The sequence below is a fragment of the Sciurus carolinensis genome, chromosome 1 (assembly GCF_902686445.1).
Source record: "Sciurus carolinensis chromosome 1, mSciCar1.2, whole genome shotgun sequence".
Lineage (NCBI taxonomy): Eukaryota > Metazoa > Chordata > Mammalia > Rodentia > Sciuridae > Sciurus > Sciurus carolinensis.
The window spans coordinates 191,151,703-191,174,601 of NC_062213.1; the positions used below are offsets into that span (position 1 = coordinate 191,151,703).

Consider the following 22,899-nt stretch of genomic DNA (forward strand, 5'->3'; position numbering starts at 1 on the left):
TCCAGCTTACCTCTGACCTGACCCTGGTGCACATCTTAACTGTAGAAAATTTCTAACCCCTCCCACAAGTGGATAAAAGGGAATGATAGCCAGAAAGGAGGGACAGCCTAGGCCAAGGCAAAGCAACCTCAGGTTGGGTCACGTCTCCCTGCACTTTAAGAACTGCGTGGAAGCTTGTAAAATCCTATTGCTCAGGCTGCACCCCAGAACAATTAACTCTGAGTCTGATTTAATAGGAGAAACTCGGACATCAGTACTTAGTAAAGTCCTCCGGGTGATTCCAGACTGCAAGAGAGGTTAGAATTCCTGTTCTCAAGATTCACGAGACCAGTTCACTGAATACTGACCAAGACTATGACTATTTGTTATTCCACTTAAAAGTGAAAATTCCTCCTGGAAATGATCACCCATCGGCCTCTGGATGATGTCACAGGCAGAGCGCCACCGTCACAGCAGGAGCGAGGTTCACATCCCTGCTCCACAGGAACTCCTCAGGCCTGCAGTGGGCCACTCCCCCTCCAGGTCGCCACTGTCAGCTAAAACGGGGATTATGGTCCATGACCTATATGCCACAGGGCTGCTGGGCAGAGCAGCTGGACTCCTAATGGGATGCTGGGGCTCTGATGAGTATCACACACACAGAATTTTCCACCTGATCGGTCCTGGACAGAGTGGGCCTCTGCCCAGCCTGGCCCCACTTTCCTTCAAAGCAGACTCCCTGGGAATTCTTCCATGCAAAACACAGCGCGGGGGGGGGGGGTTACAGTCAACACCCCCATTAACATACAAGTGGACTTCAAATTCCAGGGCTGAAAAACTGGAATCTGCTCCCATGGGGCCAAGGCCAAGAGCACTTCGCGGAGAGCACAGGGAGTCGTGTTATGCTGTAATCCGACCCGGGACTTAATCACGGGAAACGTCTGATGTCTGCCTCCCTCTTCTCCCGCTGGACTGACGCCACACCATTCTCGCCTAGCCAGGGATCAACGATCAGACAGACCTCCTGGTGGGATTATAGGAGGCTGTCGCCCGATGCCACCCACCTCTGAGAGCACATCCCTATGAGATGGGTCCCGTCTCCTAAGCACACCCCCTAGAAAGCCCAGGTCTGAAACGGCTAGGAGTCTCTGGACAGAATTGCTATTTTTCAACCCTTTCTCTGTGAAGGTTTTCCTTCTATTATGAGGTAGCAAAATTGACTCTTCGTTACAGGCTATTCTCTGAAAGATCCAGTTCTGAAAGGAAGACGTGTAAGCCTTCTCTCCATTGATTCTTATAATTAAGAACCTAGACAGCTGCAGAGCTCTGGACGGTAGGGGAATGGCTTTGGGGGTGGGAAGGGAGGAAGAGTTGCTGACTTAGGTCAAGACCACAAGGGCGGAAAGACAAACAGGTACGGAAATATCTTCCCAGAAAGGAGTATGTACTTGGCAAAGTTTAGGTTAGACCTTGGGGAAGCTGGATTCAGGAACAGGGCTGGGGAAGGGATCCTAAATAAGAGACTTATAACGTTTACTCAGTGCCTGCACCCACCCAAAGTGAGACAAATGGGAACTTCTGCAGTGAGATGCAAGGGTCACTTCATGTGGAGAGCATTCCCTGAGTGGGGATGGGGTCAGATCTTGCAGAGCAACTTGGAAATTCCTGCAGCCCGAGGTACTTTGTCACCCTCTGATATATGTAATTCAGCAATTTGGCTTAGGTGACCAATTCTGTCTTATTTTTTTTTAATGTAGGGATTTATAAGCCAAGATTTAAAAGGTAGTCATTAGACTGAAGTTAAAGAGCCCAGAGAAAATACTGGACAGTTTATAAAATCCTGAGAGGAAAGGCACAATGGGGCAAGGAGCAAGGACATCAGTGGATCCTACCACTTTTTTCTCACATCTAAAAGGAGATGAGAAAAATATGGGCAAACAATTTGAGGTGACCAACCAGAAATGAGGAGCCCTGTCTCTATTCAGGTCATAGTGTTAACACAAAATTATATTTCACTCATCCAATGCCAATTACAAAAGAGGAAGAATCTTTAAATATCTAAGCTGCGCTCGGATCTGAAGGTGACGCGCTTGATTCAGGAGTCTTTAGAGAGCCGTTCCACGTTGCTTACTTGCACTTTCCATAAATGGTAACAAGCTGGAGTCAATGGTCTCCCGGCCAACTGCAGGTTAGAAAGAAAGAAAATAGGAAGAGTGGGAAATAAAGCAGGCAGAGGCAGATAACCTGACAGCCACGAGATGGGACAGCTGACAGCCTACCATAAAAAGGAAGAAAAGTTCTTTCAAAGCAGATGAATCAAAAATCTCAAGAGTAGCATCCACAGTGTTTGAAAGAGAATGAGAAAACAGCTAGACACACTAAGATGCAGAACCATGTGCTCCAACCAGGAGGCCAATCCGTCAACAGAAACAGACCAAGGGGCGATAAAGATGTCGGAAATAACTTTTTCTTAAAATATTTATTTTTTAGATGTTGATGGACCTTTATTTTATTTATTTATATGTGGTGCAGAGAATCGAACCCAGTATCTCACACATGCTAGGCAATTGTTCTACCACTGAGCCCCAGCCCCAGCCCTGGAAATAACTTCTTAAAAAGCAATTATAAATATGTCATAGGATTCCAAGAAAAATATAGAAAAAAATGAAAGAACACATGGTTCATCTCAAGAGAAACAAAGACCTTTAAAAAGGTCAAAAGGGAAATTCTACAAGTAAAAGTTACCCAAAACAAAAAATTCACTGGGTGGGCTCAACAACAGATTTTACACTACAGAAGAAAAGTTCAGTGAGCTGGAAGATAGGTTTATGTAAATGACCCACAGTGAAGCACAGAGAAAAAGGCTTAATGAAAAAAAAAAAAAAAAGATCAGTGAGTCAGTGACCACTAGGACAAGATCAAACATTCTAACCTACATGTAACTAGAGTTCTAAATGAAAAGGAGATAAATTGAATGGGAAAAAAGTTTGAAGAACTCTGGGCCAAACTTTTTCCAAACTGATGGTTTAAAATAATTAAAAAATAATACTAATATATTATGAGGATTATGATATATGTAAACTAAGTATATGACAATAACAGAATGAATGAAGATCAGGTAAATTAAAGTACATTGTAACAGCTTTGCATTATACACAAAATGATACATGACTTCAAGTAGACTGTGAATCAGATACAATTCAAATAAAGTGATCACTTAAAATACATGTGTATATATGTTTATAGATAAAATAATAGAATTTAAAATATTTGATAATCCAAAAGAAAGTTCAAAAGGGAAGGAACAAAGGATATACGGGGCTAATTACAAAAACTCTCCTATGTGGTAGATTTGAATCACATGCTAGACATACCACATTAAATATAAATGGAATAAAAACTAATTAAAAGGCAGAGATTGGAGCTGGGGGGTTATAGCTCAGTGACAGAGCACTTGCCTAGCATGGGAGAGGGACTGGGATTCATCCTCAGCACCACATAGAAAACAAATAAATAAAAAATAAAGGTTAAATTCTTAAAAAAAAAAAAAAAAGGCAGAGATTGTCAGACTGGATTTAAAATGCAATGCCTAATTACATGCTCTTTATAAGAGATACATGGTAAATATAAAGAAACAGATGAATTAAAAAGACAAAAGAATAGAAAATCTTATTCCATATAAGCACTAATCATATGAAAGCTAAAGAGGCTATATTAACAGGAAAATACACTTCAGACAAAGAATATTATCAGAAATGAAGAAATACACCTGTAATGTTAAAAGAACTGATTCACTAAGAAGAAACAAAACAATGTGTGTATATCAAATAAATGAAACATAAAATACATGAAGCAAAGACATATGTCTTCTCCTTTAGTTTCATTTAGAACTCCGGTTACAAATAAGAAAGAAAAATTTTAAATGGATATTTTAAAAATGCTAAAAGTTGATTCTTAGGAAAGATAAATAAAATTATTTAACTAGTAACTAAACTGGTTTTTAAGAAGGACATAGAAAAAGCAAACACCAATATCAGGAATGAAAGAAGGAATACCACTATTAGGCCCCATGAAAACTCTGAAGGAAAATGAGAATCTCAGAAACAATTTTATTCCAATAAACTCTACCACATGGATGAAACAAACAAGTGCCTTGAAAGACAAACTGACAAAACTGACAAGAAAAAAAATTCTGAATAGCCCCATAACTGTTGTGTGATTCGATTAATAATTCACCTCCCCCACTCTAGGCCTTATCAGGTCTCACTGGTGGAGCTGTGGAACATTTAAGAAAGATATAATATTAGTGTCCCACACACTTTTTCAGAAAACACTTTTTCAGCTTATTCTGTGAGGTCAACAAAACATTGACACCAAAAACCACACAAAGGCTTCAACCAGAAAACTGGAGACTGATATCCCTCACAAACACAGATCTGTGAAATCTTAAAATATTAGGAAATCAAATGCAAGTTTGGTTTTAGCATTCTTTTTAAGTCAGTGTGATTCACCATTTTCTTTTACAATCTTTTTTTTTTTTTTAATTAGAGCTTCATGATTATACGCAGTCATTGGGTTCATACCAACAAATTCATATGCACATGAAAAACCACTTCAGCTCAAGTTCCCCTTTTTGATTCACCTTATTAACAAAATTAAAGAGAAAAACAAGTATCTTCTTCATCTGTCAGAAAATTCATTTGATAACATTCCATTCCATTTCCATTAAAAACTCTCAGCTAACTAGGAATAGAAGGGAATTTATTCAACCAGATAAAAGGCATTTACCAAAAAAACGTACATCTGACATCATAGCAAGTGATGAAAGATTGAATGCTAACTGGGCATGGTGGCGCATGCCTGTAATCCTAGCAACTTGGGAGGCTGAGGCAGGAGGATCACAAATTTGAGGTCAGCCTCAGTAACTTAGTGAGACCTTGTCCCAAAATTTTAAAAAATTAAAAGGACTTGGAATGTGGTTCAGTGGCAAAATGATTCTGAGTTTAATACCGAGCACCAAAAAAAAAAAATAAAATAAAAAAAAGGCTTTTCCTTTGAGAGCAAGAATAAGGCAACGATGCCAGTTCTCAGCAACATTGAACTGGAAGCCCACCCAGTGTGATGAAGCAGGAACAAGAAATAAAAGGCCTGTGCTGGGGAGATAACTCAGTTGGTAGAGTGCTTGCCTCATAAGCACAAGGCCCCGGTTCAATCCCCAGCACCACGAAGAAAGAAAAAAAAGAAATAAAAGACCTATAAACTGGAATGGAAGAAGGAAAACCATTTGACGGATAAACAACACAACTATATATGTAACATATCCTGAAAAATCTAACAAAAAAAATCAAATGAATTCAACAAGGTCACATGATACAAAGTCAATATATGATTTAGCTGCGTGCTGTGGCACACACCTGTAATCCCAGCAGCTTGAGAGGCTGCGGCAGGAGGATCACAAGTTCAAAGCCAGCCTCAGTCACAGTGAGGTGCTAAGTAACTAAGTGAGACCCTGTCTCTAAATAAAATACAAAATAGGGCTGGGGATGCAGCTCAGTGGTTAAGTGCCCCTGAGTTCAATCCCCAGAACCCAAAATATATATATATTTTAAAAATTTTTTTCTATTATATTTCAATGAACTATCAACAACTAGAAAATTAAGATTTAAAGACTACCATTTGGGGCTGGGGAGATAGCTCAGTCGGTAGAGTGCTTGCCTTGCAAGCACAAGGCCCTGGGTTCGTATCCCCAGCACCCCAAAAAAATAAATAAATAAAAATAAAGACTACCATTTATAACAGCATAAAACATGTAAAACAGATTTAGGTAATGAAAAATGTTCAAGTCCTCTATATTAAAAACACTGTTGAGAGAAAATAAAGAAAATCTAAACAAATAGAGAGCCCACACTCAGGATCTGAAAGACCCAACACTGTTTTCTTATTGTTTTGGTGGTGCAGGGGATGAACCTAGGTCTGGCATGTGCAAGGAAGGTGCTCTACTATGGAGCACACCCTCAGCTCCCATATTGGTAAGGCAACAATTCTCTCCCATTTGATCTCCTGTTTGATCCAATCAAAATGCCAGCAGGATTTTTCATAGAACCTGACAAACTTGTTCTCAAATGCATATAGAAATGCAAAGAACCTGCAATAGCCAAAGCAACTTTGAAAAAGAAGTTCAAAGATGGTGAAATCACACTGAGTTCATGGCTTACTATAAAGTTACAACACCAAGGTAGGATGTAATGGCATAAAGATGAATCAAAAGGCTGGAAGAATAGCGTGACTTTATATTAGGTAGAGGGGAGTGAAGGGAGGGGAAGGGGTGTGGGGGAAGGAATGACAGTAGAGTGAAATAGACATTAAGACCTCGTGTACATGTATGACTGCATGAACGATGTGATCCTAATCAGAAAAATGAGAGATTACACTCCATTTATGTATTATCTATCAAAATGTATAAATGCATTCTACTGTCATGTACAATTAGTGAGAACAAAAAACAAACAAACAAAAAAAAGCTGGAAGAGTCCAGGAACAGAGACATGCGAATGATCAATTATTGCAACAAAGGCATCAAAGCAATTCAATGGAGAACAGAAAGTTTAACCAACAAATCTGCTAAACAACTTCTAAATGGAAAACAGTCAACCCCAACCCCTACCTCACACCATACAAAAGTTAACTTGAAGTGGATGAGAGAACTTAATGTGAAAACTAAAACTACTGAGCTTCTGGAATTAAAAGGAGATTATTGCCAGAGTGGTGGCTCATCCCAGCGACTTGGGAGGCTGAGGCAGTAGGATTGCAAGTTCAAAGCCAGCCTCAGCAACTTAGCAAGGCCGCAAACAACTTGTATCCAAATTAAAGATGTTTTTAAAAGGACCGGGGATGTAGCAGTGGTAAAGCACCCCTGGGTTCAATCCCAAGTACCACAAAAAATAAAAACAATAATAATAATTTAAAAATAAATAAAGATTATCTTTATCTTGGAGTAGGCATAGTTTTTGTTTTGTTTTGTTTTTAATATGTAAAAAAAAGTACTAGCCATAAAAGAAAACACTGAAACATTGATACATTGGATTTCTTTGGGTTTTATGTGTACACACACACACACACACATGCGCGCGCTGTGGATTGAACCTAGAGGTGCTTTACCACTGAGATATATTTCTGGTCTTTTTTATTTTTTATTTTGAGACAAGTTCTCACTAAGTCGCTGAAGTTGGCCTCGAACTTGTCATCCTCCTGTCTTAGCCTCCCAAGTCATGGGATTACAGGCGTGTGCCACCACCATGCCTGGCTGGGGTTTTTTTTCCTTTTCTTTTAATAATACATTGGATTTCTTAAAAATTTAAAACTTCTGGTTTTCTGAATGACACCCTTAAGAAAATGTAAAAACAAACCATAATCTGGGAGTGAGTATATAATATACAGCTGACCAAGGATTTATATCCAACATACATAAACTCCTACAATAGGATGATAAACAGTATAATTTTTTAGTAAAAAATGAGGCAAAAAGTTTGAACAGAAATGGAAGCAGCAAACACATGAAAAGATATTAAATATCAATATTTAACAGGGAAACAAAACTAGAATCAAATGTTACTACATACTATGTAGCATGGCTAAGCCTAAAAAAGTGAGGAAGTGTTGACAAATGCAGAACTCACTGAATGGCTGGTGGGGGAATAAAAGAGTCTAGCCAGGAGTGCAGAGTATTTAGTTTCCTTGAAGCAAAGCATGTATCCAATTTACCAACCCGCAGCTCTACGCCCAGACAGTTACCATGCGCCCACACAAGGATTTGTGCATAAAATGTTCAGAGCAGCTTTACTGATAACAGTCAAATATTAGAAACAGCCCCCAAATCCAACCACAGGTAAGCAGACAAACAAACTGCAGGAGGATCTACCAGGGTCACATCTCAATAGCTGCAGGAATGAGGCGCTGGCCCCAGCGCACGGGGGAATTTTAAGACAGCATCCTCAGTGAAGGAAGCCTTGAGCCACGGGGCAGATGCTGGGGTGTGAAATTCGACCACAGGCCAGACTAATCCCTGCGGAGAGAAATCAAGACACCGACCAGCAAGTGTGCGGGCGGGGGCGGGGAAAGGACCACAGGAACCTCGAGGGGGGCGGAGCGCCAGAGCTTGATGGCAACGTGGTGACGTGGCCTTCCGCATTTGTTAAAATTCAGCAAACCTTACCTCTAAGACCTGTGCACTTCCCTCTACTACCGAACAGTACCGGTGTCCAGAGGCTGAAGACACGAAGACACAAAAAGGACAGGCACTGGCAGGCACACAGCTGTGACCCGCTTCTTCGGGCCCTGCAGGACAGGACCGGAGGGCACCGCGGAGCGGGCGGCGAGTGCAAAGCTTGTGTGCAGCTCGATGCTTAGAAGAGGACGGAGGTGGCCACTGAAAATGGTCGCTACTTACTGAAAACTCTAGAAGGTTCACCGGGAGAGCGGCTGCCTCTCAGAAGAGGCCACATAAAAGCACAATTGTTGTTCATCTGTCAACGAGGGCACTCGTCAAAATGCCAAAGCTGCTGCTGTAAAAGTTACCAGGAGCAGTACTGAACCGCAGCAGACCCGCAACAGCAATGGCCTTGGCCCTTAATTAAGGAAGACCCTGCTCATACCTCCGGAGTACGGGCTGTCCTGACCGCCAGCCGCCAAGTCTGGGGGCTCTCAACCCAACCTTAGAAAACAGCCCTTTGAGGGAGAAAATGCCTGCAACTGCCCCACCACCGAGGCCTGTGGCTGTGGCCCGGTGGCTTTGTTCTCTTGGCTGATGGAGACACCAAAGCAAGTCTGACTTACCACCAACTCGGCAGCATCAACCCTGAATTTAAGAGAACCGAAGTTCTGGATTCTGACCAGCCCCAGAGGCAGGGGGAGTGGAGGAAGCAGGAGCTGGGTTAAGGTCCTTGAGTCCTCAGGATTCTCTGAGGAGTCTCCAGTTTGGTTCCTTACCATCATCTGCTGTGGAAATACAGTGATCAGAAAAGGTATCATTTCTTTCCTCCAAATGATGCAGACACTTGTGCGTGAAGGCCTTGGCCCAAGAGTAGTGAGAATCAGGAGACACGGCTGGTTGCTTCAAAGCCTGGTTTCCTGGACTGCAGGTACACAGAACTGGAACAGTAATAATCCTCGGTGCATGACGCCAGCCCCTCTCCATGTGTGGCCCTTATTTTCAAGGAATGCAATAAATGCCGTGAATTCTCTCCCAGCAAAACTGCTCTCCTGGATTCTGTGTCCATCGCTTCCTCTCAAGGCTTTGCCAATCTGGCCAGTGGGAGCAAGGCAGGGAGAGTTTCCTGCAGCCCCCAGAGCCTCCCTACCACACACTCAACTCTGTCTCCCCAAGCCAGAGCCAATGCCCACAGGCTGGCTGCCCAACCAGGTTACCAAACAGCTTCTGTGTACCTGTCTTCACAATCTGCAAGCCTGATTTATTTTTTTCAATAAGAGAAAAGATGTTAAGTCCCTTGGAGCCAAGTATGCCTAATATATATCACAATATTTATTTTGGGGTGGAATAATGAATCAGTCTTCCGGGAAAGCTAGAAAAAAGGAATTTCTTGAATTCAGATGTAAATCAATCAGTCTGAAAACCACAGAGTTCTTAGCCCCCTGCTAACTGCACTGTGAAATAAGCAGCTGACTTTTAAAAGTCATCACTGCATTCGTTTCCTGCCCAAACACTGAAGACAGAGTTGAGGAGATGAGGCCTGAGAAGCAATTGTCCCTGGAATGCCCAATTCCCCCAAATGAGGATGGAATTAAAAAATGAAAGCAGAGAGCCAACCAGCCTGCCGGTGTTAGGTTATACAGCTGGCAGGGACGTGTCCTGAGCTCTCCTCTGCTGCAGTACTCCAGGAAGAAGAAGGTGGGGTGTGGCTGGGCTGAGGAGGGGTCCCAAGGGGCCTATCCAGCCATTAGAGCCAGTCTCCAACTATAGTCAAGGTATCACAGAACAGGAGGGAACTTGAAGGATGGGGAGGGGAAAATGGATCTCCAGTGGCTCTGCATCCCAGCGCTCTTGGAGGGGAAGCTATTTAAATCTGAGCTGTTCCTAATATTAATTACCCCGAACATCTCACAGGCTCAGATTCACATGCTACAAAGAACACAACACCTTTTAATTTCCCTACCTGTCCCTGGCACCAGTGACGATAAATCAGATATCCAGAGAAACCACTCATGACTAACGAACCAGCCCACTGATGGGAGCAAAGATAATTTGCCAAAATGACTTATTCTGACACCATCACATATCAGAACCAGCAAGATCCTGGAGACTCAAGGGCAGCAGGCAAGGGCTGGGGCACTCCCTGCCAAGACACAGGCAGTCTGGGGCAACTCCAGGCATCCTCCAGATAGATGCCTGCTATCCAGGCAGGGAGGACTCTGCTCATGGTACCACCTCCCGGCTCCCGTCAGCTTGGCCTTGCACTCTGAAAACTACAGCAACTTCTAAAGGACCTCTTGGGGCACTGAGCTGCTCAGTCCCCAAGCTGCTGCAGTTCCTCCTACTCTGAGCCTCCTTGCATTCCAGGTACCCTCCGGGACAAGACCCAGCCTCCACATCAGCAGCCTTCTCTGTGGGTTTATAGATCTTTAGCCATTCATGCAAGAGTCTGGGCTCCAACTGAAAGTCCGATCTCACTCTGGGTGCCAGGGCAGAACCAAAAACAAAACAGTGACCAGGTGGGACTGGGGAAGATAGGAGAGTCCTCCACATGGGACCCTGGTTTTACCTTGAAGACAGAGACACAGCGACACATGGGAATCCCTCTCCTCAAGGTCAGAGTTGAGAGACTTGAACTCTGGTTGGACTCTTAGCAGGACTCCGGTACACAGTAGTGCATGAGAGTCTGGGGTCACTCAAGTGAATAGGGAAGTGATCAAATTCAACCCACATCCTTCTGGCCCAGCCCAGCACTCCAGAGTGAGGCTGCATCTAACGAGAGGGAAAAAAGCACCATATAGGGTAGAGGTCAACCCAACGCCAGGCCCCTGTGCTTACGGCAGAGACCGCCCAGGCCCTTTCACAGAAAGCCCGCTTCACTGGAAGAGACAGCTGAGGTTTCCCTGATCAGGAACCAACCACCACCGCTTGGACCCAGGACACCGTGAATTCTTTCACTGGATGTAACCCAAACACAGTGCATTCCCAGTTCTGGTCATGTGTGAGAAAAGCCTGAACTTGAATTCATAAGCAATCCACCTGTGAATGAAGACCCCCATTCCCTGAATGATCCTCGGATCTGAAAGGGAAGGTGGTTAAGAAGCATTCCGTCCTTTTACATGCTAGCGAGCACCTTTACTCTTCCTGATCCCAAGCTGAGATTCCGTTCGATCCCATTTCCAAAGCTCAACTTGGGTGCTAGGAGTTATTAACTTAATACCCACTTGAGAATCTGGGTAGGTGCTGGGACACAGCAGTGAACATCACTGCCACCAACACATCAGCACCTTGCTGTCCTCGGCTTCACGGAACTAAGAAAAATTGAGACCAGACAGGGTTCAATGGCTAAGGAGAGCATGACCAGACTGGCAGTTTACCTAGGGGTCAAGCTGGAAGCCAGTGTCCATGACCAACCTATCTGCTTTTATAGGAAGGTCCAGGAAGGAAAAGAGACGGCTTGCCCAAAGTCAGACAGTTGACAGTTCAGCTGAGACGACAGCCCATGTTCTCTGGGTCTCCCTTCTCTACCACTTTGTTTCCTCCAAGGACTGGAAAAAAAAAAAAAAAATTGGGGGTGGGGGAGGTGAGAAAAAAGTTGATTCCAGTAACAAAGTGTTTCCTGATGCACGTACACCCAGAACCTGCAGCTCAGCCCACCTTATCAGCACCAGACCTTGTCCCCACGTCTATCTCTCAAACGAGAATGTTCATGAATATACTTTGTTGATCTAGAGCCTGGGTGTCCGGTTTCCATTACTCTCATTTATCACCCTCCCTGAATCTGTCTTGACATTTACTTTCACTTTAAAAACCTCATCTTCTAAGAACAGGCCCTTTTTATCTGATGCTCGCACCCCCTCCGCTCCATGGGTCTAATCCATCCACGTCTGGAAATAAACAAACCGAAGACAAATGCCACCATCCCTTTTGTGAAAACAGGCACTGTTCTGAAATGATCTACCCCTAGGCATGACACAGAGAGAAATTTAAACGAGAGGGAGATAAAGATAGCAGCAGTCCTCTGCATTGCTCACTGGGTGGGACAGCGGGGTGGAAACTCGGGGTTAACCTCTAAGCCAAAACACGCTGCCCCCAATTTTTCAGGTTAGGCGGGTGTTAAACTCAAGAAGCCTGAAGAGACATCAGGCTCTCAAACATAATAGGTATTTATGCCAGCCCCTTCCACCCTGAGGAAGCTCCCGGTCTTCGAGATACTAAGAGAGCACTGTTGATCACCTGCTGCAGGTAAATGCAAACATTCCGCCAGCAACTTCCAGGGGTGCAAGGAGAGGCCACAGAAAACTGGCAACCAACACAGACTACCTCCCATCATACTATTTTACACCCACCTGCAAAACAGAATCCTCACACCTCCTGCCTCTCCCAGTCACTGTCCCCAGTCATCAGCCCCAGCCTCAGCTGGCAAGGGAGGCTGCCTTTATAAGGAGGGACAGGACCAAGTTCCCCACTAGCCCACCTGCACCTCCTACCACGGCTCCCACCCAGGCTTTCAGAAATGGGTCACATGCATCTCTTTAGACCAGGATAATACTTAATGCTTGATCCCATGGGGGATCCTTTGAAACTGGATAGCAGCTCTGGACATTCCATGAGAAACTGCACAAGAGCAATTTATATGTAATTTCACTGGCGGTTACTGCCCTCCGAGGAGAACCAGGAGGACAGAGCTTATGCTTATACGCAGATTTGAGTCAGGGAACTGTGGGTCCTGGTGAACTGTGAACAGCACTGCTCCTCAACAGTTAACAGTGTTACTGCAAGTTCCAGCCTGCCATTAACCTTTGAGGTTTTGGCAAGAATTTGGAAACCAGGAGCCGTGCACATGCACGCACACACACCCCAATGGCTCAATGTGTTGTGGCTTCCTACTTCGACTTCACAAAATGTCCTGTGATTGCTAGTTAAGACAGTCTCAAACTGGGTTCAACACAGCACTGCAGATCAAGAGCAGAGGTAAATGGGGAGAGGTAGGCACTGGGAGGGAGGACAGACCTGATAAGGGGGAGGGACAGGCAAGCGCTCTGGCAGCTCTGAGTAGGTCTTGCAGGGCAGGGCCTGACCTTTGCTGCCTGCTCTCCCTCGAAATCAGGGCAGAAATGCTGACTCTCCTGCAGCAAACCAAGAAGTCCAGGCTGAAGCAGCTCTTTCCTTCTGGGTCCATGGGAGAGAGCATCCTTTCATTTCTAGGAAGGAGACCCTGGCCCACTGCTTGCCCACAGCCCTCTCGTGGCCCCACGGTGTCACTGCAGCCCCCTCTGCATTGTTGGGCACATGCCTCTAACAGCGGCGGAATTGAATATTTAGGCACCAGGGGCAACTTAGCAACCACCTTCAAGGCTGTGTTTGTTTTTGATTTCTTAAACTAAGACTCAGACTCAAAGTGATCCTTCTAAATCCCTCCCTGGTACAATCCCTACAAGGAATCAGTCCAAGACCTGCTTCATTAAGCCAATAACCTCCGAGCTTTTGTAACATTACCACTGCCTTACTGACCATTCCTTCTCTTGTCACATGCAATTATGCATGATTGTTCCAAAGCTCAACAGAAATAGCAGGAATGCAGAACACCTCTGGTTTGTAAGGTGCTGACTAGATTACAAAATATTTACAGAACACCAAATGCCCCTCAAATCCTGCTTTTCCAGGTAGCAGGTCCTACAGGAGTTTAGTGAGTCAAGACTTTTTAAGACACAATGAGAAACAATGTGGCTCTCAAGTCTAGAAATGCAGAGAAGGAACCTGAGCTCCACTCTCATCAGCAACTCCAGGAAGAGGAGCGGAGCCCACTCGAGCTGGGGACTAAAGAGGAAGCACCAGTCTGGGGGTTGGGAGCGAGTGCTCCAGGGGTTCAGCTGCTTTCCTTCAGGGGCAGAGAGCAGTAACTGAATCCCTGATAAGAAAGTGTGCAGGGAGGGGAGAAGGTGGGAAGTTTGGGAAGAAGAGACGGGCGCCCAAGGTGTCTGAAGGACTTAGGGTGGTCCAGGGGCCAGAAGGGACTGGGGTCAGGGGAAATTCTCGGGAGAGCACCAGGTCTTTTCTTTGGGGAACAGGTCGGGGGCAAGGTGCTTACCTCCTTGATTTTCTCCCGCTGGGCTCGCACTGGGCTCTGGGGCTCTGTACTCTCAGTCCTCGTCCCAAGGACCGGGTGGCGGAGGCGGCTCTGGAACGCTTTGAAGTCAAATCGGGGCAAAGAGTCCGAGACCGTCTCCTGTTCGGTGGGGCCAGGGCGCCGCAACCGCTCCTTTTTGCGGCGGGGATTGAGCCGGTTGCTGCGGGCGCCCAGGGCCGGGTTACGAGGCGGCTCCTGTCTACCCGGCGGAGGGTGTCCAGCTACTTCAGCCACCAACTCCAAGCCGGGTTTCTGGGCCCTGGGAGCCAGAAAGAGGCGCTTGAGGCGAGAGGAGTGGGGCAGCAAGAAGAGGGCCCCGAAGCACAGGGTGACCAGGCCAGAGAGGAAGAGGAGGAAGAGGAATTTCTGCGGTAGCCGCAGCCCCCATGGGGAGGCCGGGACGAAGCCCGGCACTTTTCTCATGAGCATCGTGACCCGGCACGGGTCTGGGACCGTCAGCTCCGCCTGGGGCCCCCGAGGCCCTCAGAGGGCAGGCACGTGTTGGGAAGGGGTTCGGGGCCGGGAGGCGTGCGGGGAAGCGCCCGGGGTGGGGGCTCCGGGGCAGGGGTGCCAACCCTGAGTTTCGCCGCTACCGGACTGTCCCCGAAGTTCAGGGAGTTTGGAACCAGTCCTCCCGCTCCGGGGCGGGGATGCCGCGGCCTCGGCGGGGCCCGGGCGAGCGGGGCGGCACGGCTCGGGGCCCGGGCCCGCAGCGGCCGGCGGCGCGCCGCAGACTTCCCTCTGGTGGCCGCGCGCCCCTCCCCGCAGCGGCCGGGTCTTCGGAGCCCGTGTCTTCCCGCGCTGCGGCGGCCGCCGGGACGTCACATGCCGTCCGTGGCGCCCAGGTTGTTGGTGCGGAGGGGCGACCGCAGGCCGGGGCTGGGCGGCGTCCCAGTGGCCCGCGCCAAGCCGCCCTCAGTCCCTCGGCCTCCCTCCCGCGCTCGCCTGCGCCCAAAGTTTCAGCCTCAGAAGCAGTTTCCAGAGGGGGCCGGCTCGGGAGGCGAGGCGGTGGCCGGGCTGGCGTGAGAGCGCCTCTCCGAGCGCGCGCACACCCGGCTGGATCGCGACAGCACCCTGGCTTGGCTATCGGGACACGTCCACAACTTTGCTCCGCCGCGAGAAGGGCGCCGGGGTGCGGACAGAGGCAGAGGAGTGGGAGCGGGCACTTCGGAGCCTGAGGCGGCAGGAGGTTTCGCAAGCCGCCGGGAGCAGAGAGATGCCCGAGTCCGGTCCAGCGCCGAGCGCCGTCCGCGAAGAGCCGCGGCTAGGCGGCTGCAGCTGCGCCCAGGAGCGCGGGCACTCGCCCCGCCAACTCGGTAGGGCTCGGGGTTCCCGCTGGGATCACCTGTTCCCGGCCCCGGCCGGCTTCGCGGAGCGCGCAGCCCCGGCTGTGCCTCCCCCGCTGCAGCTGGCGTCCTCGCAGCGGCCGCTCCAGACGGGCCGCCGCCGCCGCCGCCGCCGCCGCAGGCTGAATCGCCGCCGCTGCCGCTGCCGAGCCTGCGCCCCACACGCGCGCACACCCGCCCGGACGCCTCCGCCGCCGCCGCGGCTCGCTCGGGCTTTCACTGCGACAGCGCCCGCGGCCCCGCCTCCCGCCGGGCCACGCCCTCAGGCCACGCCTTCCCGCGCGCGTCCCGCTGTCCGGCCCCCTCCTCCACCACCACCACCAGCACCACCGCCCGCGGCACCGCAGCCAGGCCAATGGCCTCGCGTCTCGGGGTAGGGGGTGCAGGGGCTGCGCGAGCTTGGGGAGAGGAGACCGGACTCCAAGCCACGCCCCCTCCCTCAAAGGGCCAGCGCCGCGCACACTCCCCCCAGCCCATCAGCACCAATGGTCCAGCTGCGCGGGGTTGGCGAGGGCGGGGGTGGAGAGCGCAGCGAGGTCATTGGCTGCCTCGGAGGATCCCTGTTGGGCCACAGTCGCCCATTGGATACTGCCCTGCGTTTGCTGGACTGGGAGCGACCGAGACACCCCCTCCCCCGCCGCGCCCGCTCTGCTCTAGGTTGTGTGGTCCACCGGAAGGGGCAGGAGACAAGGCTAGTCTGGAGGGCTATGCCGGTCGCTAGGTGACCTCTCTCACCCCCTCGGCGTCAGTCCGGAATTGTCAGGGAGCTAGCCCGCACCCTAGGCACTGGCCAGAGGTTCTCAGAGCTTCCGCCGAGCCGCGGAGGTGCTAGTGTGTCAGGCTGGGCCGCGGAGGGTGGCTGGAGCCAAGCAGAGAGCTGTGGCCGCAGTGGGGTCCCCCTGAGGCAGTGTTTCCCCTGGCCCTCGCAGACCACTACCCTGTCTGCCTTTTCCCACAGCCTGGGGCCAGGGCCTTTGGGTGGGGCAGGGGACGATGCTAACCGCAGCTTTGGGAAACAAGGAAAGAGAGATCCCGGGGAATGTGCACCGATGACCACGCTTCACATGCGACATACGTGGACCTAGATGTCTACGTGTGTTTATGTGCACACGTGTGCTTCTGTGCATAAAAACAGATGCACAGAGAGACTGGCATGTGAGCGCACAATTTAGACACCTGAGTGATTAGGCCAAAGTATGCATAGACATAAATACACAGTAGTACACATGCGGACGTGTGCACACATCCCCACAGACACTCAGGTAACATGCCTCCAAAAACACGCACATGTGCACACCGTCAGGCATGTATTTTCAGACACATGTATCTCCACCCAGAGCCCTCACATTCCTCCTTGGACTTAACCTGTGTCTTCTCTTCCTGTTAAACCTAACGTAGGGCTAAGGAACATTGTGCTATGTGGGTCTTTCATGCAAAACACTTTATAGAGACAAATAACAGCAGAGGGAAAGACAAATTAAGAGGTGTAATAGGCAAGAGGGAAAATATCTGCTTTCAGATGCAATTTAAAATGAAATGCAGCGTTGACGAGACAGAAAATACTGCAGAGAGGCCTTTGCCGACAGAAAAAGTGGCCCAGGCAGGCTCTCACCTCATAAATCTTGCTTCTTCCCTGAGGCCTACTGCGGAGGGGCCACTGGAACTCAGACATCCTTCTCCCTCTGGCCAGGTCACTGACAGCAGGTCTGCTCCCGATGTTTAAATACTCCTGGCATGTAAATTCTTTCAACTAAAATAAAAGATAGAAGACTGCTGTGGGTAACAGGTGCAAATATTTTGGTCACTGGAGATGAGTTATTACTCCCAACCACACAAATACACCCAGTTTAAGTATAAAATTTTTATTCAGATGTTTCAGTGTCTTGTGAGTTTGGTTGGCAGGAGTCCGTTCCCGGAACCAGTTGTGAACATCATTGATAAGCTTGTGACACACTTCAATACAGGAACCCAGGGACCTAACCTGGTCTCTTCCACATCTCCAAAGCCCACCCTTCTCCTTGTTGGGTCCAACCCCAGGAAATGACAGACTTGTCTTTGGGGAAACAGGTAGGGATCCAAGCATTCACTGAAAGCATCCTCTGCATCGTTCCACGTGAAGTGCAAGGGAATCGGCTCAGTCCCCTGTGAAGCTAGGACCCAGAGGAAGAGGTGAAAGGCAGGGCTGTCTCAGAAGGAAGTGTCTGAGCTGGGTGCTCACTCTGGTAATGACGGCCTGCCAGTCTCTGGCATGCTCTGTGAGCCAGGGTAGAAAGAAGGGCCACAGCAGGACTGATGTGCCTTTCAGACGTGGTTACAAAAACCAGCACTCCCTTTCAGACCGATGGAATGTTGGTGATGACACCAATCTGTGATTCCATGACCTTCACAACCTCTCTAGCAAGCTCCCTGAAGCCCTGACCCCACACCTCTAGACGCACCCCATAGACAGGCCCCGTGGACGTATCATGGCTCTTCTCCCACTGGGTTTTTTCTAATGACCTGTCATCTCACAGCAGACACTGAGACCCTCGCAGCAGGAACAGGGGCTTGCTCAGCTCTGTAACTGCCCTGAGTCTTAACCACAATGCCCTGCATGTGGGCACTGTGTTGGGCAAATGAGTGAGTGGACACCCATCTGCAGATGTGGGAACCGAGGCTCGGGGAAGGGAACCTTGGTGAACATCCTCTCCGTGCTCGGTACATGCTGCTTCCCTTACTTTTCAGGATAATCTTATGTGGTAGAGGTTATTAATAGCTCCATTTTACAATAAGAATACTTAAGACTTGAGATTTGGGATTGGCTAATAAGCCTCAGTATTAGTCAAGATCCTACAGAAAACAGAACCATTAGGCTATGGAAAGGGAGATGTCTCAGGAGGGGCTGACTCACGTGATTATGAGGCCGAGAGTCCCACCATCTGCCAGTTGGAGACCCAGGGGTGTCGGTGGTAGAGTTCTAGTCCAAGCCAGAGGCCCGAGAACCAGGTGGGCCAATGGTGTGGGCACTGGTCTGGGTTTAAGACCAGGGAACCAAGAGGCGGAGGATACCCCAGCTCAGGCACGAGGGCACATCTGTCCTTGATCTGCAAAGAAGGTTCTATTCAGGCCGTCAGTGATTGATGATGCCCACCTATGCTGGTGAAGGCAGATCTTTACTCGGTCTACCAATCCAACGCTAATCTCTTCTGGAACATTCCCAGACACTTCCGAAAAGGATGTGTTACCAGCTCTCTGAGCATCCTTAGCCTAGTCAAGCTGACACATAAAATTAACCATCACAGTATCTTTCTCAGTTTAATTCAGAAATCCAAGTGGGACTGGAAACAAAATGAACAGCCATTTCTAAAAATCTAGCCTGTCTACAAACATTTATTCAAATTACATGGTAGACATTGCACCAGTTTTAAGTTGGACACAAAGATGAGCCCAGCATGGTCCTGTTTATTGGCTCCTTCGTCTAGTAAAGAGCTATTCATGGAACACCTACTATGTGGCAGGTCCAGAAGAGCTAGAAATGGGGTCTGGAATACAACACGCATGAAGCCTACCTTCATGAGACCAATTCAGGCCACCAGAAGGGGGACCACAAGGTACCGCACTCGAATCCTGTCCCACCCTCTCAACTGCCCTCTCTGAGGTTGGCCTTCAGATTTCAGTTTAACAGATGCAATTTAACCTGAGGCTCTCGGGTGTGACACAATTTGCCCAAAGTCACACAGGGAAAATAACTTGCAAATAGGAAAAAAACAAAAACAAAACAAAAAACCCTAGGCCCACCTGATCCTAGAATCTATCCTTTTTCTATTAATAATATTAATCATGACTAAGAGTAATGGGGCACTTGCTCTGTGGCAGGCTCTTTTCAAATCATGTTGTAGAAACTAATTTATTTGATTCCTAAAACCACCCCATGAGATGTATTACAATTTCTGACATTTTCCAGAAGAGGAAATAAAAGCACAGAGATGTTAATGAACTTGCCCAGTGTCACACAGCTGGGAAGTGGCAGACGTTCAGGGTCCAGAGCCCTTGGTGTCTCTCAGTGTCGACCGTTCTGCTTCTTATGAAGTGGTGAGAGGCGATGCTGGAAAAGAGCACTAGACTCCGGGGAGATCCTCACAGGCTAGTTGGGAGGATTCCACCAGCCCGTTTAGTCATCAGCACGCATGTTAACAGCACTGCTGTGTTTCAGGCAGTATGCTAGACTTGAGGGATATGATGATGAGCAAAAGGACACGTCACCCCAGTCATGAACTTGGGTCTCATCGTGAAAATGAATTTAAACCACCCCCAGATAAATATTTTATGTAAGATAAGAGAGAGAAATACTCTTATAAAGAACATGTAACAAGGACTTGACCCAGGCTCAGGTCGGAGGGAGGTATTCTGGGAAGTCCAGGTTGTGAGAGGACAGCATATGCAAAGGTCCGGGAGCAGGTGAACAAGACGCTTTCAAGAAGCCGTCTGGGAGTGCGTGTGATCCCAGCAACTCAGGAGGCTGAGGCAGGAGGGTCACAGTCCGGGCCAACCTCAGCAATTTAGCGAGACCCTGTCTCAAAATAAAAAATAAGAAGGGCTAGGAATGCAGCTTAGGGGTAGAGTGCCGCGGGATCCCATCTGCAGAGGGGGAGAGGGAGGGGGAGGGGAAGGGGGAGGGGGAGGGGAGGGGGAGGGGAGGGGCAGGGGGAGGGGCAGGGGGAGGGGGAGGGGCAGGGGGAGGGGCAGGGGGAGGGGCAGGGGGAGGGGGAGGGGCAGGGGAAGGCAGGGGGGGCAGGGGAAGGCAGGGGGGGGCAGGGGAAGGGGACGGGGCCAGGGTGTCTGGAGTGGGGAGTGGGAGTGAAGGGGAAAGACAAGCGTTGCTTGGTCTGGGGGGTGGAATGCCGGGGGGTGTTCAGATGAGCATATTTTAAAGGCTACTGCAGCCACAGTGGGGGAAACTTGAAAGTAATGAAAGGCAGGAGTGGAGAGACGGCACGTGCAAGGGCTCTCGTGTCCCTAACTTGCCTGGGGAAGCAGGTGACCTGGGCGCTGTGAGCCGGGCTCTCCCGCACCGAGGAGGCACTAGGAAGCTGTGCAGAGCCCAGAACCCCAAATAGTCATTAGTCCCACTTAGAAGAGAAGATGAGAGATAAAGCCAAGCTCTGTCCAAGAGATAATCATCAGGCAGCTTCCTTAATGGCCACCAGGCAGCTTCAGCCCCTGCAGGAGGGACACGACTGACAGGGGATGGGGGGGGGGGGTGAGGACCTCAGATAAGAGGCCCTGCAGCCTCCCGCTCACTCCAGCAGGCTGCAGACACCAGACAACGCCTCACTGTTCGGGGCGGCTAATCTCAGGGCCACAGAGCTCAGAACACCAACCCCCAGACTCTTGAAAGAAGACCGTGGAAGTTGCCTTGAAACTCTTCTTGCCTGTGTTCCCAACCCTGCAGCAGAAGTGACCTGGTCAGCTGGGACTTTGCCCTGGGTCCTGGCCTGGGAAGCCTAGTGGTTGGAGCAGGACTTCTCGGTGGGTGCAATTCTAAGCCCAGGAAACTGTGGGTGGGGGGCTTCAGTGCCAGGGATGGAACCCAGGGCCTCCCACACGCCAGGCAAATGCTGTACCACTGAGCCCCAGTGCCAGCCCCAGGGAACATGTGGCAATGCCCAGAGATGATTCTGGGTATCGGAACTGACGGAAAAGGCTGTGGCGTTTCAGAGTTGAGGTCAGGGTCCTATTAAACCTCCTAACATGCCCAGCACAGTCCTCCACAACCACCAGTGATCCAGCCCCAAACCTCAACAGTGCAAAGGGTGAAGAACCTCAGGCCACGCTTTGAAGTCATGGTTTTGAGACCCAGTCACCACCAGCAATGATGCCTTGGGACACTTGCCCAAGCCTCAGTTTGCTCACCTGTGAAATAGGACGATTATGGTGCCCTCTGCAAGGGAATGAGGAGGAGGACCAAAGGAGTTAATTTTTATAAATGTTTTAGCACAGGGTCTGGCACCTAGTGAGCACTCAATAAATGGGAACCAGTGTCACACAAGACAAAAGAAATAGTGCTGCTTCTAGAAAGTACTGTTGTGCTAAGCACTGCCCGGGGAAGCCCCTCCTCTCCTGGAGTTTCAGGATAATCCATCCCAATGGTGGGATGTCTCAGACATGCACTAAGGAACAGAGACTGTGCAGGTCACTGGCAGTGAGACACAGCTGGCTTTCAGTACTGGGGGATCCCAGCTGAGGCCACGTCTACACAGGTCGATGGCACCCAGTTTCTTCTCATTCCCACGATCCTGGGTTATGTTTAGCCGCTGTCATTGTGAGAATGAAGTGAAATAATCCACCCTAATGTCTCCGAGGTGTGCCTGACATACAGCAGGAACTACATGTTAGCTATTATTATTCATAGGACTGGCACTTTTAAAGGGCATGTAAAATAAATATCTCTGAATCTCATAAAAATACATTCCAAAAGCTCACATCAAACCCTATAAAGCTAGAAATAAAATAGTACCTTTAAAAGGCAGCCCTGAAATAACTTGGTCACCTGGCTCCCCTTGCTAAGGTCAAGGAGACCATGAATGGGGGGGTCTCAAAGTGTCCACCTCTTCCAGGTCAGCGCAGTAGGAAGGACCCGGGGCTTCAGGCAGGCACATCTAGTGGAATAAAGACCACCTGGACCAAAAGATCGTGGGAAGTTTCTCCCAGACCTATCCCTGGGTCATTCCAGGGTTTTTGTAGAACTGAAGAATGAGCCCGAGGGGCAGAGGAATAGGCAGCCTTGCTTCTCATAGACCTGCAGTCAAATCCAGGGCCTGCCCCTAGTGGCTGTGCAGACCGAGCCAGTCACTTTGTTTGGTCCTCCGTGAAATTCCGGTGATAATGGTAGTAAAGCAAGATAAATATTAGTATTAGTCAAAGAAGTACAGATAGCAAGTTTAGGATATGCGATGCTAAATGAAAGAGAAGAAATACTGGGATTTGAAAGGAGTTCCATCACTATCTCACTGGCTTCCAACTAGCTCTGCCAGTTGGTTGGGTTAGCTGCCCGTAAACCCACCATACCCTAAATGAGATAGATAACCAACGGGCAGGAACTTTGTCGATGATAACCAGAAGCAGAGGTTTATTGCTATGATAGGTTTTCAGAAAGCGTTTTCAGCCTGTAGCGGTGGTGCACGCCTGTGGCTCAGGAGGCTGAGGCAGGAGGATCCAGAGTTCAAAGCCAGCCTCAGCAAAGGCGAGGCACTAGGCAA

The 22,899-nt window shown here is 48.9% G+C and overlaps 1 protein-coding gene across 3 annotated transcripts in view; it reads right to left on the reverse strand.

Annotated features, from left to right (window-relative positions):
* Window positions 1-15,969, reverse strand: part of Man1c1 (mannosidase alpha class 1C member 1) — a 123,343-nt gene extending 107,374 nt beyond the window's left edge. Inside the window, exon 1 of one of the 3 annotated variants that reach the window (XM_047541393.1) lies at window positions 14,277-15,903. In XM_047541393.1, coding sequence (XP_047397349.1) covers window positions 14,277-14,744 — 468 coding nt within the window. In that variant the 5' untranslated portion in view covers window positions 14,745-15,903. Of the gene's footprint in view, window positions 1-14,276 lie in introns of all 3 variants that reach the window. The other 2 variants (XM_047541400.1, XM_047541409.1) reach the window with 2 other exon arrangements.
* Window positions 15,970-22,899: the final 6,930 nt, after the last annotated feature.